This window comes from Nanorana parkeri, unplaced genomic scaffold (genome assembly GCF_000935625.1).
Source record: "Nanorana parkeri isolate BGI_ZX_2015 unplaced genomic scaffold, ASM93562v1 scaffold263, whole genome shotgun sequence".
In the NCBI taxonomy this organism is placed as follows: Eukaryota; Metazoa; Chordata; class Amphibia; order Anura; family Dicroglossidae; genus Nanorana; species Nanorana parkeri.
The window spans coordinates 516,382-532,809 of NW_017306531.1; the positions used below are offsets into that span (position 1 = coordinate 516,382).

Genomic DNA, 16,428 nt, shown 5'->3' on the forward strand with positions numbered 1-16,428 from the left:
CCTCGCCACTGTGCTTCCCACCCTAACCTCTGCACTGTGCATCACACCCTGACCTCTGTACTGTGCGTCACACCCTGACCTCCCTACTCTGCCTTACAACTGACCTCTGCAGCTTGGAAATAAACATTTTAAAATTGGTTCAGCTGCGTTAGGTCATGCACAGCAGCCTTCTGTGGAAACACCCGGCACCTGCTTACAGCGCTTTTGCCGCCCGCACATCTCCCCCTCCTGAGACCCTCTGTACAAGACATCAGGCTGGCATTCCAGAGCAAAGAGGCAGAACAGAGTATGTACCAAATTCATATACTATTATTATGCATTGCTTTATAATGTATTGCTGGGATTTGTAGTCCTCTTCAGATTATGTCATTCTGCATTAGAGTGTAAGCTTCTCTGTACAGAGACTGCTGTGACTGGTTCAGTGTTCTCTGTACAGTACTATGGTATATGTCAGAGCTATATGAATGTAAAATAATAGTGTGTGACTATGGGTGGACAATAGAGTATAAGCTCCTTTAGTGCAGAGAGAGCTGGGGGGAGGTTAGGGGGCCATTGAAGGAAGGGGGGGCCCTGAGAAAAAATCTTGCACCAGGGCCCTTTGTTCCTTAGGTCTGCCACTGCTCATGCACACAGCCGTGAAAAACCCAGTGCAAAGCGTTTTATGTTTACGGATCGGAATGCAGGTATGTTTTCAATGAAGTCATGCGCACAGGTTTGTAAACATTGGCTGCACTCAGATCCTTAACAAAAAAAAAATCAGAAAATCTGCCTCTGAGGACATAAATTGTACGCATGTAAACACATATTTACGTGTAGATCTAAGTGTGTAAATGAAGTCCAAATAAGAGAATTACATTAAAACAGAGCAGGAGTAATGCAACCTTTACACTTTTAAATGCATACTTGTGTACGTGTCAAATCACATCTAAACGCAGGCATTTTACTGATTATTATATTGGAACTATTTGCCCCAAAAAAGGCTTGCGTGTACAGTATAATCAATACATTTTTTTGAGGCTGTGTGCATGTAACCTAATACAATACTGGATCATGCATGTCTAAATTGTAGTTTACCTGAATGTGTCTTAAAATGTCCTATTCATGTCTTGTGCATAAACCACCTCCAATCATGACAGCAGTGGAGTCCCTTAGGGACACTAGCAGGTCTATTTAATATTATTACAGGTAAGGCAGCAGATTCACTAGTTGCTGACAGCAAAGCTTTCCTCTCCTGCCTGACAAATGCACCATGTTATGTGTGAAGCAGCATCTGTCAACCTCCCCTGGATTATCCTACACCTTCACGGGTCAATACTGATAGAAGCCTCTACAGCTAGCCAGTGACCTATACTGATCATCTCTGACATTAGCTGTAGTAGTGCTCGCCATCGCCATAACCAACAAAATACCTCTGCACTGTGCGTCACACCCTGACCTCTGCACTGTGCGTCACACCCTGACTTCTGCACTGTGCGTCACACCCTAACCTCTGCACTGTGCATCACACCCTGACCTCTGTACTGTGCGTCACACCCTGACCTCCCTACTCTGCCTTACAACTGACCTCTGCAGCTTGGAAATAAACATTTTAAAATTGGTTCAGCTGCGTTAGGTCATGCACAGCAGCCTTCTGTGGAAACACCCGGCACCTGCTTACAGCGCTTTTGCCGCCCGCACATCTCCCCCTCCTGAGACCCTCTACTACTCTGCCTTACAACTGACCTCTGCAGCTTGGAAATAAACATTTTAAAATTGGTTCAGCTGCGTTAGGTCATGCACAGCAGCCTTCTGTGGAAACACCCGGCACCTGCTTACAGCGCTTTTGCCGCCCGCACATCTCCCCCTCCTGAGACCCTCTGTACAAGACATCAGGCTGGCATTCCAGAGCAAAGAGGCAGAACAGAGTATGTACCAAATTCATATACTATTATTATGCATTGCTTTATAATGTATTGCTGGGATTTGTAGTCCTCTTCAGATTATGTCATTCTGCATTAGAGTGTAAGCTTCTCTGTACAGAGACTGCTGTGACTGGTTCAGTGTTCTCTGTACAGTACTATGGTATATGTCAGAGCTATATGAATGTAAAATAATAGTGTGTGACTATGGGTGGACAATAGAGTATAAGCTCCTTTAGTGCAGAGAGAGCTGGGGGGAGGTTAGGGGGCCATTGAAGGAAGGGGGGGCCCTGAGAAAAAATCTTGCACCAGGGCCCTTTGTTCCTTAGGTCTGCCACTGCTCATGCACACAGCCGTGAAAAACCCAGTGCAAAGCGTTTTATGTTTACGGATCGGAATGCAGGTATGTTTTCAATGAAGTCATGCGCACAGGTTTGTAAACATTGGCTGCACTCAGATCCTTAACAAAAAAAAAATCAGAAAATCTGCCTCTGAGGACATAAATTGTACGCATGTAAACACATATTTACGTGTAGATCTAAGTGTGTAAATGAAGTCCAAATAAGAGAATTACATTAAAACAGAGCAGGAGTAATGCAACCTTTACACTTTTAAATGCATACTTGTGTACGTGTCAAATCACATCTAAACGCAGGCATTTTACTGATTATTATATTGGAACTATTTGCCCCAAAAAAGGCTTGCGTGTACAGTATAATCAATACATTTTTTTGAGGCTGTGTGCATGTAACCTAATACAATACTGGATCATGCATGTCTAAATTGTAGTTTACCTGAATGTGTCTTAAAATGTCCTATTCATGTCTTGTGCATAAACCACCTCCAATCATGACAGCAGTGGAGTCCCTTAGGGACACTAGCAGGTCTATTTAATATTATTACAGGTAAGGCAGCAGATTCACTAGTTGCTGACAGCAAAGCTTTCCTCTCCTGCCTGACAAATGCACCATGTTATGTGTGAAGCAGCATCTGTCAACCTCCCCTGGATTATCCTACACCTTCACGGGTCAATACTGATAGAAGCCTCTACAGCTAGCCAGTGACCTATACTGATCATCTCTGACATTAGCTGTAGTAGTGCTCGCCATCGCCATAACCAACAAAATGCTCATTCTAAGAGACAGCAAGACCTTCTGTCTACTTGTCGCTTTGATCATCTGCCTACAGGACCATTTTCATGTGCAGGCTCAGGAGTGCAGATTGATAGGCAAGTTTGATCTACACGGATTTGTAGAATCTACAAACCATGAACTGATCATCGGAGGACTGTTCCCCTTTCATTTCAGGACCATACTGACCAATGACACTGATATGGAGGAGCCCCAGTCTCCAAAGTGTGAAGGGTGAGTCCAATTTTCCTGATATTGATGCAAGAAGAAATGTGAACGTTATATAGATAACACTGAATGAGTTGGTCAATAAATGGCACCAATTTAACTCTAGCCTCTGTGTTGTCTAATATGGCACAGCACTCTGGCAGTGCTTCTGGGTATGTAATTGTTGAACCTGAAAACTAAGTTATCTTCAATGACTGTAGAATTAGAGTATCATAAGTCACCACATCTTAGCCAGCTTTTGTTTATTGCTTATGTACCAGTAGACTTATTTTGTAAAGGTGTACATAGAGCAGAGATCACATATACTATAAATTATTTTAGCAACCAATCAGATTTTAGTGTTCTGTGGTCTGATCAGTGCAGCTGTTTTTTTTACATCAGATGTAATCATGCGTTTCAGTAATATATAATTTATCTTGTTATACACAGTCTGCTACTGTAACAAAAGATTAGTTAAGCAGTTACATTTGTAATGTTACTATAATATTTATTACCAATTAATGTGTAACTACATAAAGGGAAAACTGTAAGGCCCCTTTCACACGGGTGGTCCAATCAGGTCCGATCTTAAGTGCAATGTTAGTCTATGGGCAGGTGGATGTAAAAAGGATGTGTGTCCATTTACATCCGATTACCACTGACTCTGTCTATATGTCACATTGGCATTCTGTTCCATCTGGTTTTCTGGTCCTGGATGGGCACATGTACCCAGTGACCTAACATGGGTCCAGTTAATTCAGTTTTTTCCTTCATCGCAAGATGGAGGAAAAAACTGATCGCATATGAATGCCACAAAAGTGACATCTAATCCGTACTGCTTCGATAAATAGGGGATCTCTGCATGGATCCCCTGCTGATCGGAACCGACAGCGCCCGCGTAAAAGGGGCCTTAGTGCTATGGGACCCAGTGTCAAAGAGGGCAATGTACTGTGTCTGTATAATAATATCTTGGTTACAATAACATTTGGCTTATACTTTGAGATAGAAATAATAAGTCTGTTGCTCAGTCAATACATTGCTATAAAAGTAATATACTGAAGTGTTTATTTGTTGTGTGGAAAGGCAGAGTTCTTTGTATTATGACTTTGGAAGAGAGGTGACATGAAATGAGCCTGTGCCTTCATCTAATCTCGTGCAGAGAAGTTCTTGTTTTTCTAACAACACAGTCGAGTACTGTTTGTGATGGTTTCTTTTTGTTTGCACTAACAGTTACATTTTCAGGATAAACTTTCGGGGTGTATCCCCCTCGTCTTAGGTCCAAGCAGTACTGATTGGACCCTAGATGAGGGGGATACACCCTAATAGTTTGTCCTGAAAATATAACTGTCAGTGCAAATATAAAAAAGCATCATGGACAGTACTCAACTGTATTGCTGCAAGTGCAATACTATGGCTATATATTTTTTTTAGGAACCCCAATCAGATCCTTGAAGTAAACACAGGCTTACTTCATTCCCTTAATCTCAATTTTAGTAAATCCTTTACTAATCAGGTCCTTTACGATGATTTTGCTATAGCACACTAATATGTTTAGTTATGTCATGGACTGCCATTTTACATTATAATTAAAGATTGGACCGGTTTTACATACGATATACAGTACTCTAAAAACACGACCTACTGTATATTGCAAGGATATTTACAACGTGTCAAACTGGATATTTTAATTTCCCATATGAAAATATTTAAACAGGAAGTGCTGAGCCATTGGGGACTCTTGTGATTAGTCTTTCCTGAGAGGTTGCAAAAGGAAGTCAAAGTTAAAGTGACTGAAAATAATATACCACGTTGAGCTTTGAGATGTTGAAATATAAATTAAGTGTACATTTTCTGAACCCTTGCAGTGGGTCTACCCTCGCACTGCAAGGGTTTAGTGCTTGTTTTTTTGCCTAGGTTCAAAAATTACAAAGTTATAGTCACGCAATCATTAGAGCTGGCTTGCTCTTAGACCGGTCCCTGGAGCCTCTCCCCCTCTCCACTGCAGTGATCTAAGGACCACGAGTTATCATGTTCCATACACAGGACATGCAGACACCGAGGGACATACCAATGCTGCAGTGGAGGAAGAGATAGGCAGGAGGAAGCGCTGTCCCAGCTGGCCAGCTCCAAGATTCAGGTGAGTATAACTTTTTTATTTGTAATATTATATTACACATATACTAGCTAAGCTAAAAGACTGATTGACTGCAATGAAGACTCCATACCAAACCTCCCAAACGACTATTCTATAATATTGTACTAGCACCATTAGAATGCATTCTGAGCATCCACAGTAACCAATCAGAAATTCGTTTTTAATACTCTTTTAAACTGCAAAAAGCTAATATTGATTGGTTGCAGTGGGCTACTGCACATCATAATTATTTGCACTGTTTAATAAATGAAGCCGCATATGTCCATTTACAAAATCTAATGTAAAATGTTATTGTTTGTTATGAGTGCACCTTACTGAAATGTAAAGATCACCAATTTCCAATAAATATAGGGTAAAAAGCTATTATTTGATTTGATTTCAATGACATTGATATACAGCGTTAAGACAGTTGTGATATTCAGTTGAGATTTATGCCTGCTTGCTGCAATTTATAATTAAGTAGTACAACCCTCAATTACAGCGAGATGAGCTGCTTCCCCCATCCTTGTTTATAAGAATCCCTCTGTATCCTCCCAGAATAACAGCTCGGCTTGAACTACATCCACTGAGTTTTAATAAAACAATCAAAATGTAATCTATACACATACTTTATTTTTGTTACATTGCAGAAGTTATAATGCATTGGTGTTACAGTGGTTTTGTGCTCCAGGTTAAAGCAACTATGCACTGTGTTGCAATTTAGAAAAGAAACAGTGATAATAGGCTTAAAGCTGGATTCTGGGCAATAAACATAAATTGAAATATATTCCTCAACAGTTGCAAATGATATAAATCCACTTTATGAGCCTTTGCCTTTGCACGCCCAGTTATTGCATAAGTAGGAGTGACAGCATTACAGGGCTATACATAGCCTGAGCAGAGCTATGGGAAGGACTCAGAAGGTCCCCCTACTACAGGCTGCCTGCAGAGAACTACAGGTGGGGGCAGATACAAGACCAGTCACCCTGCACAATTATAGAGAATAGCAGTGACTGATCTTTATTACAGGAAGCTTCTGCACAGAGGGAAGGATTTACACTGGCCTTGGCTTCTCCATTGCCTTGGGGATTCTAAGGCTAGCGCTACACTATAGATAAAATTTAAGAAGGTCACAACTTACTTATTAATTCCTATGGTTTCCTTTTAACCAGGTTCCAGGATCACATGAATAAGTATACCATATAAAGAAAAGTGTATATAGTGTGATGCTGGAGTAAGGAGGAGAACCTATTTTGAACCTGGTTAAAAGGAGGCCTTAGGAATGTAATCAGAAAACAAACTCTGACCTTCTTAGCAATATGAGGTCAGTTAAACCGAGTGAGTGAATTCCTGGAGAGGAGACACAATGGTGATTGGCACAGAGGTGAATGAAAGAAGGGGAATATGAAGTGATGAATACACATATATGAATATTAAAGGAAAGAGATAGGAGAGCACTGGGCACATTGTGGTGTTGTGTCTGGCATCATGCCTCAATGTATATGTATAGCGCCACCCCCTAAGAAGCCACCTAGCATAGTCCTTCTGCCATCCCACAGTGGTATTGGAATCTAAATTCACTGACACAACTGTAATGTAAAATGAGCTTTATTGATGATAAAACGAAAAACCCTGTAAGGAAAAGTTTGATAAAAGCAGTATAACAATAACAAGACAATCAAGGCCAACTAGCAACGGTCTAAGAAAATGGTACAATATTATCCAGGCATAATTGGCAACTGTAAGACCTATTTATGGTTCTAAAGCTCTGACTTAGCCACTAGCCAGTGGAGGGTTAAAAGCCCAGTCTGCTGGCATTCAGGTCTGTAAATCCTGTTGGAGCATTTTTCTTTAACAGAGTATTTATAATCCTGGGGAGTGGTCCAAAGGTCCTAAGCTGTCCAAAGAAGAACACAGATGGCCTCTCACAACTGATGCTGGTCAAGGTCTGTCCCGTGAAGGCCAGGGGAGAAGTGATGTCATACACAGAGTTCCCTACTCAACCCTGCACCGGTTGGATCTGCGGCCTTCTCCCTCTCTGGAGTTCTCATTCCTCTCCACAGATTGATGCAGGAGTACTGCAACTTGGTTCCAGAATCAGCATTCTTGCTGTCTGCAGCTCAACTCTACATACCTAGCAGCTTGCTTCTCTCCAGGCCCCTGCTCAGCACAGTACAACTCAGCCCTGTAATCCTGGCAGCAGGGTACTCCTCTCTGCAGCTCAGTCTGCAACACTCTTCTCTTTCTCTACACCCTGAATCTCCATTCATACATAGCGGTAGCGTTTTCTGTTTGTTTTTGCGCACTAAAAAAACCAGCGCGGAAACGAAACCGTGCAAACATTAACATACACGCGTATTACGCATGTCTATGGCTATTACTATAGCCGGAACGTTCAGAATCTGCCCATAAAATCACACTTGTGCTATTTTGCGGGACAAGCGGTTTTGTACCACGTGGCCGCCGCAATAGTCTGAACATTGCACATTGCAATGCATTTTTTAAAATGTTTAGCACAGTTCTGTGCGTATTCATACGGCCGAATACGCACGGAAAACCGCTCAAGTGTGAATGGAGCCTGATGCTCCCTGAGTTCCTGGCACACAACTGAGCTCACAGCAGCAGCCTGTCTGTCCTGGCTCAATGTTCCTTGTGACTTCTCTCTCATTGCTCAGCATAACACTGCTCAGCAGCCTTTTCACTCTTTCTCCTTGCACTACATGCTCACGTCTTCCTAGCCCAGGGCACTCACCACCCTAAACCTACCTGTCTATGGGTTAGGACTGAAGTCCAGCCATGGTGACAATCAACAGAAATCCAACATTTTGCAAGGCAAAAGTCCGGCCAGTGGGATCCAGCCCATCTCCTGGCAGCTGTCCATTAAGGTCAGAAAAGGCAAAGGTATCCTCAGGCATGGCTCTTATGATGCCCAGGCTAAACAGCAGTGAATTAAAAGTGCCACCAGTGAGGTTAGGGTTTTGTTAAACAAATAATTTTTTGGTGAATCCGTTGCAAAGTAATTTTACCTGGAGACCTTGCAAGTAACAGCACGTCCTGCTGCATAATGATAATACTAAGCCACTGCCTCACAATTTGCAGTGTGCTCCTTCAGTTGGTTATTGGGCCGTCTATCAGGTCTATTAGATAGACAGCTCATTGACCAACTGAAAGGGCTTGCATGGCTGGCTGACAATGGTTCTGCTAATTGTGAGGCAGTGGCTTAGAGTTGTCAGCTTGCAACAGGAAGTGCTTTTGTTAGCAGGGTCTTTACATAAAAAACTGCAGCAGGCTTGCTTAAGAACACTGTAGACATGATGCCAAACATACTAACGAATATATTTAGGGTTTACATATGATCTAACTTCTTGTTGTCCAATTAGCATCATATTAGCAGCACACGAGGTAAGGATAGGGCTGTGTGGTTGATTTAATTGCTACTGAGAGATTCAACTATGTTGTTGCTCACCATCATATTAAATCAGTATCAATTTCATTTTTTTGCACATGCAGCCCAAGCCTAAGTCTCTATTTTTAAACTAGTGCTTCAGAAGAAAAATGTGTAGGGTTTAAAGTTAATCTGTCACATAGTCAACACAAAGCAAATTTGCCCTGTTGCTGCATAACAGTCAACCTCTGCTATCACATAGTATGCTAAGCATTCCAATCCCCCTGTACAGTTGACCAAAGTTGCAATACCCCTCTGCCACTTTGACAGTGCTCAAGCCTAGGATTGTTTTCTATGTGTCCCATTTACATCCCAATGTGGATGTGATTGGGGGGTGCACTGCAAAAAAATGCAAACATTCTGCATTTGATTGAAATGCACTGCATGCCATCACAGATTGCCGCATGGCAGCACAACGCACCGCACTGTAGGGACCTGAATGTAGTGTATATATAGAAATGTCCTGTTGCACTCCTTACCGAGTCAAAGAATAAACCTGTAAATCAGGCGGGTGCTTGAAGTGACCACGGATGGCACCGTGAATTCACAAAGTCCAGAAGATGTCACAAGCACACCATTTAAACATGAAGAAAATCCATTTAATGATACATGCTTGTCATTCAAATACAAACGTTTTCAGGGCCTCACAAAGTCCCCTTCATCAGGCTCAGAATGACAATGCAATGACTTAAATAGACAAACCAAGTGAGAAAAGGCAGAGAAAACCACCCCCACAGATACAGTTCGCGAACTTTTTGGACTTTCTGAATGTAGTGTACACATTGTATTGTAAAAGAAAGAAAGGAAAATGGAAGCAGTGACAGCTCCGGCAGTGTGCAATACTACGAATGCTGCGTTTTAGCAGACGGGATAGTACATTGTGGCAGCTAGTGTGATGAGCTAGTGGGAACAGGTCCTAAGGGCCCCTTTACACTTGTGTGTAATGCACGTGCCAGACCACACGCATTTTCTCTGTTAAATAAGTCCTCCGGGCCAAATGTTTATTAACTCTTGCAGTGGAGCTACCCCCGCACTGCAAGGGCTAACTGCTCGTTTTTGTGTAGGTGCTAAAAAAAATGATACCCACCTCAGCTGTGGAGCCGGCTTGTTCTTAGACTGGTCCTTCCAGCCTCTCTCCTCCTCCGCTGCAGTGGTCTAAGTGCTCCCCAACCTTTTTATCGTCGCGGACCAATCAACGTTTGATAATTTTACCGCGGCCCGCTGACGAGGGGACGTTGATTGTTTATATTTTAGATTGGAATCACCTGTCCCGATAAATCCATATTTCAAGTGGGACTCATGGTATTGTCTGTTAAAAGTTACATGTTTCTTTGATGTTGAAGGCCCTTCTTCTGTCTCTTCACTGGGCCTTTTCTTTTTCCCAAGGAAACTTTCTAACGACGTCTGTTTTGTACTCATTTTTGCTAATTTGTGGGTTAAATTTGAGCAAACACAATATACACGTACACCAAGCACTGTTAAACATGAGAAAGTACCGGTGAACAGAGAGAAGAGCGATACACACCTTCTCTTTACCAAAGCTACAACGCCACTGCCGCTTGCAGCCGCTCAGCTCCAGACGTCACCTAAAACCGCCCCGATATCACGATATTTTGCGCATGCGCGGTATTGGTGCGGCTTTTCGTGACGTCTCTCAGCTCCCGGTTAACCTCTCGTCCTGGAAAGTCGGACAAACCCGAGAGAAATACACCACAGTAAATACAATGGAAATAATTTAATGTTCCTTGGGCGGCCCGGTACCATTTGATCCACGGACCGGTACAGGTCCGCGGCCCGGGGGTTGGGGACCACTGGTCTAAGGTCCCAGAAATCATCACTTTCGATGCTCTGTGTATAGCCACACTGCGAATAGGGACATACTATCACTGCAGTGGAGCAGGAGAGACTGTTCAGAGACCGAAGAAGCAGGGAGCCAGCTTGGCAGTTCGTATAACTTTTTTTTATTTTAGCACCTAGACAAAAATGAGCAGTTAACCCTTGCAGTGCAGGTGTAGCCCCACTGCCAGGATTAATAAAGGTTTTGCCATGTTATGTTAAGACAGTCCATTATTTATTAGAGTGGGCCTGCAGCAAAACTTAATGTACAAAAAAACGTACACTTTCCATTTTCAGGCATCACAGTATACCGCAATGTCCAGTATATGCTGGTAGCTACTGGCAGTGTGCCTTGGGGTGACATTCAAAATGAACCACAGCACAGACATATTATTAACCTGTTAACCTACATTGCATTAATTCACACAACTAATAGATATAAAACCAGCCTAAAAGACAACTCCATCAACAATTCATAAGCTTTATATATAATGGTGTTTCTGGCCCACCAGCATGTGCTTTACCATCAGTTGTCTACAGCAGTGACGTGCAGTGGAGTCTGTTCTGCAGATTTGAAGCTGACAGCTTTTTCCTCCATAGTACTAGGTAAGGCTCTGCCTCACCTACCTCCTCTGACCACACGTCCCTGGTCTACAGAACAGGCAAGGGAACACTCACTAATCCTAAAGCCTTATCATCCTGTAACTTCACATTTTAAAACCCTCTTTTCAAACTCATTTAATAGTAGGAGAGAGCTTTTTTTTTAAAGCCCCCATATTTCACATTTGTATGTTGTCCCACCAGGACAAGGAGTGATAGAATATATCCTGTGCTTCTGATTAATCTAACTTTAAATAGGTAATCACTCTCAATCACTATTGATTATTGCAGTTGTACTTCTATGTTAACTGATGTTTAAAAAAAAAACAAAAAAAAATACAGAAGGGACTTTATCAAAACTAGAGCAGACAAAATCTGGAGCAGCTGTGCATGTCAACCAATCAACGTCTCTCTTTCATTTTCAAACCTTACTTGAACAAATTGAAAAGAGAAGCTGATTGGTTGCTATGCAAAGCTGCTCCAGATTTTGTCTGCTCCAGTTTTGATAAATTCCCCCCCACAGTATTTCATCTTTTTAACGTATATCATCATGATGAAGATAAGTGCAGGACATTAATAATAAGTAATTCAAAGTATTTTTTTACATACGAATATTCATCTTGATATACACTACATATATGTTCCAGATATTATGGAAATATACAGTCATAATAAAAGGAATAAATGGAAAGATAAGCTATCTTTGATACCATATATAGGTAAGGATGCATCGATACTGATACTAGTATCAGTATCGGTGCCCATACCGAGCATTTGGGCGAGTACCCGTACTCGCCCAAATGTTCCGATACCTTCCCCGATACCGGAACTTCCGGTCAGAGGAAGATTTCCTCTGACTGGCAGTGCCGTAGGGGAACATGGAGCCAACTTCTCGTGCGATCAGGAAGCTGGTAGCGAGTAATGACCCGCCTCCTGGCTTCATGATTGGTCGGGAAGCAGGCTCCACCCACCTCCTGGCTTCATGATTGGTCGGGAAGCAGGCTCCATGCTGATTGGCCGGGAAGCTAGCTTCCTGGCCAATCAGCATCGAGCCGGCCGGGTAGCCGGCTCCTTGCTGATTGATCGGAAACTGGCTTCCCGGCCAATCGGCATTGAGACGGCCGAACAGCCAGCTCGATGCTAATTGGCTGTGATGTCGGCTTCCCCACCTTGCAAGCTACTGGACCTGGAAGATTAGAACTAGTACTCAGTGGCCACAGGTAAGACTTTGCTCAACAGTCTCTCCTCTCCTATTGATGTGCAGAGCTTGTAGTGGGAAAATATGCTTCTTGATTTCTCAAGACTACATATCCCACCATGCATTGCTTCCAGCAAGCATTTATATGTTACATTATTCAGATGTTGAGTTGTACTTCAGAAGGCAGGCGATGTGAGTTGAGGCACAATAACAGTTTGGGGGTTTGACAATGTAAGTGCCCCTAATGGAATTAGGACTGTTTGTACCCATTGCATGTTACACAAGCAGCAAACTTGTTGCTGCACAAAGATTACTAAAATTAATAATTTGGTGCAATAACAACCCACTGCACGTTAAGCATCGGACACATAAATAGGAATAATATAATTATATTCTTGAATTTTTAATAACTTATTTCTATCTATTTCTGTTCATTATCAGGGTGAAGATTTTGGAGAAGGCAAGGGAAGTGAACAATCTAGGACAACATAGATGAACTGGAAAGTGAGCTGAATTGAATAATTTTTTCAAATCAGCTATTTTGCCCTAGATTGTTCAAACCCTTCACCTTTTGTGAATAGCCCTGTATGTTTTCCATATTTTAGATTAGGCATTTCAAAAATATCCAAGAACATTGACAGTTGCCCAGCATAATAAGGCACTTGTAGGGGTAAATTACACATGCCAGGCATGCCCAATTGGTCCAAGAAGGCTACAAAACTTTAAGAGGATATTCACATTTGTCTGCCTTCATGCAGCCAAACTAATACATTTTGCAGCATGAAAATGCATTACAAGTAGAAATCCCATCTTGTCCTATAGTATGTGGCTGGTTCACACCTACAGGTGAAACTCGAATAATTAGAATATCGTGCAAAGTTCATTTATTTCACTAATGCAACTTAAAAGGTGAAACTAATATATGAGATAGACTCATTACATGCAAAGCAAGATAGTTCAAGACGTGATTTGTCATAATTGTGATGATTATAACGTACAGCTCATGAAAACCCCAAGAACCCCCAAATCCACAACCTCCACAACCTCATAAAAGTAGATTATTACATGCAATCAATAAAACAAGGATTGTACATAGAACAATATCGGACCTCTGAAAAGTACAAGCATGCATATGTACTCAGTACTTGGTTTGGGCCCCTTTTGCAGCAAGTACTGCAATTACTTTTGCACAATATTCTAATTATTCGAGTTTCACCTGTATGTACTCCGGTTTTTGCTGTGAGAGGTATATAGAAATTATATAGGCCCAAATGCATGTGTGTTACTAAGCAGGCTGCATGCACACAGAACAATGTGAATCCAGTCTAAAGGGGAATTGTTTATTTAATTATATTCCTTTAGATATAACTGCGATCAGTTTAGTGTTAATAATTTTTTGGGGGAATTGAGTGTTGCTTTAAAAGTCTTATTCCTCATTTTAGGATATAAATAAATAAATACATACATACATACATACATACATAAATAAAAAGGCCATGCATGTAAATTGTGAAAGTTACAATAAAGCTTAGCAGAAGCATGGTGGTCATGGTGGTTCTGTGACGTACTGATAGGATAGGTGCCTGACTAAAGAGGTCCAAATCTGATTTTCTGGCGCATAAAAGGCTTTGAAATCTACTTCTCCATTTATTGTTTGTCATTAGATCCATTATAACATTACACTAATTTAGAAGATGTAATTGGAAACAATACAATAGATTGTGACCCACTGGTTTTGTGTTATTTCACATTCCTCCCCTTTTATAATAGACACCCTTGTGGACATAAAAGTTGGGATTTTTAGATGGAATGCTAATTTGTTAGAATAGAACCTAACTTGTAGTGTCACTAGGTTCTACTCCCCCTTCCACAGAATCACTGTCTGTCACTGAGTTTTGTAAGACTAGGTACAGTCTACATACAGCTCCCTCACTTTGAGTGTAACATTGTTGCTGCACTCTGTTGAACCCCATTGCATATAGAGGTGGAGGTGTGGATATGTCAGTCTTTTCCATGGTACTCCCAAAAAAATCACCAACTTCTTCTTATCAAAACATCTCCCAGAGATATTTCTGATACCCGCATATACCCGCAAGTGCATATAAACTAGCAGCAGGTATCACGCATTCCAATTGCCAGCAAAAATGATCATCTATTTGTGAAGCATTGATCTACCATAGATTGTAGTGCAACCTACTTTTAGGCTAACTGACAGAGAAAGTAACTGAAGGCATCAGCTAAGGTGCAGTAATTCAGATGGCAAAACTTAGAGGGTTATTCACAAAGCTAGCCGAAGGATCAGCCGTAGCTCCGGCTATTCACTCACTGCTGTTCGGCCCCTATGACAATGGGCCGAACGGCAGCGAGTAGCCTGCCAGAGGTTTGGCTCAGCCAATCCAGATGTTGAATCGAACTCCTTCTGCACTTTGGCTCAGCTGAACATGCTGAGCTTTTTCAGCCGAACCGAAGCCAGCCGAAGCAAGCCGATGTAAGGCTGATTTCAGCCGATGTACAGCTAAAATCAGCCGTGCAAGCCTGAAGTGAATAGCCGAACAGCGTTCGGCTCACTTCACTTCGGGTCGGTCATTCACTCGGCTGCCTTCGGCAGCTTTGTGAATAACCCTCTTAGTCTATTATGTATGTTTGTAGGGCTTGCTCCATCACAGATGCATGGGAGTGCTTACCAAAACACTGTTGTAAGTCACTTTACGGCGTATGGTGAGGATTGACCTAACCTAACTCTTTGCAGTCAGAGGTTAGTGAAACAACAAAGTTAAAGAGAATTAAGGGGACCCCACAGAGTCCTGCTACCCGGGTGAGGCCCCCTCAAAGCCCTGGTGAGAACCCACAGTGCCCTGGTTTAACAGAGCGCTGTGGGCTCTCACCAGGGCTCTTTGGCGTCTCGCCAGGGGCCTGAGGGGTCTCACCAGGCTGTTGAAACCGCACATAGCCATGGTGGGACCCCATAGAGCCCTGGTGAGACCCTACGGGGCCCTGGTACTGGTGAGACCCTACAGAGCCCTGGTTTAACCAGGGTCTCAACAGGGCACTTTGCCAACTGTCATTCCCCTGTCCAATGGCCCTGTCCTTACTGGCCTCTGAGACACCTTCACTCTGCAGAGTCATGTTGTTGTGGCTTAGATGAGAAGTCAAGTCCCAAAAACAAAGTAAAACTACTTTAAGAGGGGGGAGGGGAGGTTCTAAATGAAAATTGTAATAACTGGGATATTGTGTTATCTGCTCCAAGGCAGGACTTTTACAAGCCTAAAATATATGCCAGGTTTCCATTAAGGCAATTGATGGGTACTTCTAATTCATTTGTTGATATACATGCAGGGAGTATAGCCTACCTGCTACCTAGAAAATCAAAGTTTACAGTTTTACCAGAACTGCAATGGAGGGGAAATCTCCCAATGGGAACACGTGTTCATGTGACAACTATCTAGGAGGGTATCTCCCTTCACATTAGAGATTTTCTCTTACTTCCTCTTGTGTCACTGTTAGAGAAAATGAAGAAAAATCTTCCCAACAGAACAGACAGCAAAGGGTACACCAGGCAGCTGGAATTCTGTGTCAGCATATAAACATTTAACAAGTCTAGTAATAAAAATATAAACCAATGTGAACTACAGTATCTAAAATCATAAACTGTCCCACATAATGTCTTTAACCCTAATATCAGGTCATGTATGCATGTGCATCCTCTGAAGTATTCAGGTAATTGCTGGAATTTGAGCTCCCACTACAAGTCATCTACTATTATTACTCTAGACTAAATCGAGACAAGAGGTAGTAGACCCGGTGAATGCTTAGGTTGTTAGTGTGGATCAATGTTTACTTATTGGAGAAATTTAGAGGTAACACATGCTCAAATAAACTTCCATGATATGAGGTCTATAAGGTACTGGTCCAGTTCAGGAAAAAATACTTTTTGTTTTTTACATGTAGTGCTGGTATATCTGCATTTTAACTGGCCAGTA

At 42.1% G+C, this 16,428-nt stretch overlaps 1 protein-coding gene across 1 annotated transcript in view; it reads left to right on the forward strand.

Annotated features, from left to right (window-relative positions):
• LOC108787458 (vomeronasal type-2 receptor 1-like) overlaps positions 1-16,428 on the forward strand; it is a 40,704-nt gene that overhangs the window by 9,596 nt on the left and 14,680 nt on the right. Inside the window, exon 2 of the mRNA XM_018557029.1 lies at positions 3,087-3,262. Within this exon, the coding sequence (XP_018412531.1) occupies positions 3,087-3,262 (176 nt within the window). The remainder of the gene's footprint in view (positions 1-3,086; positions 3,263-16,428) is intronic.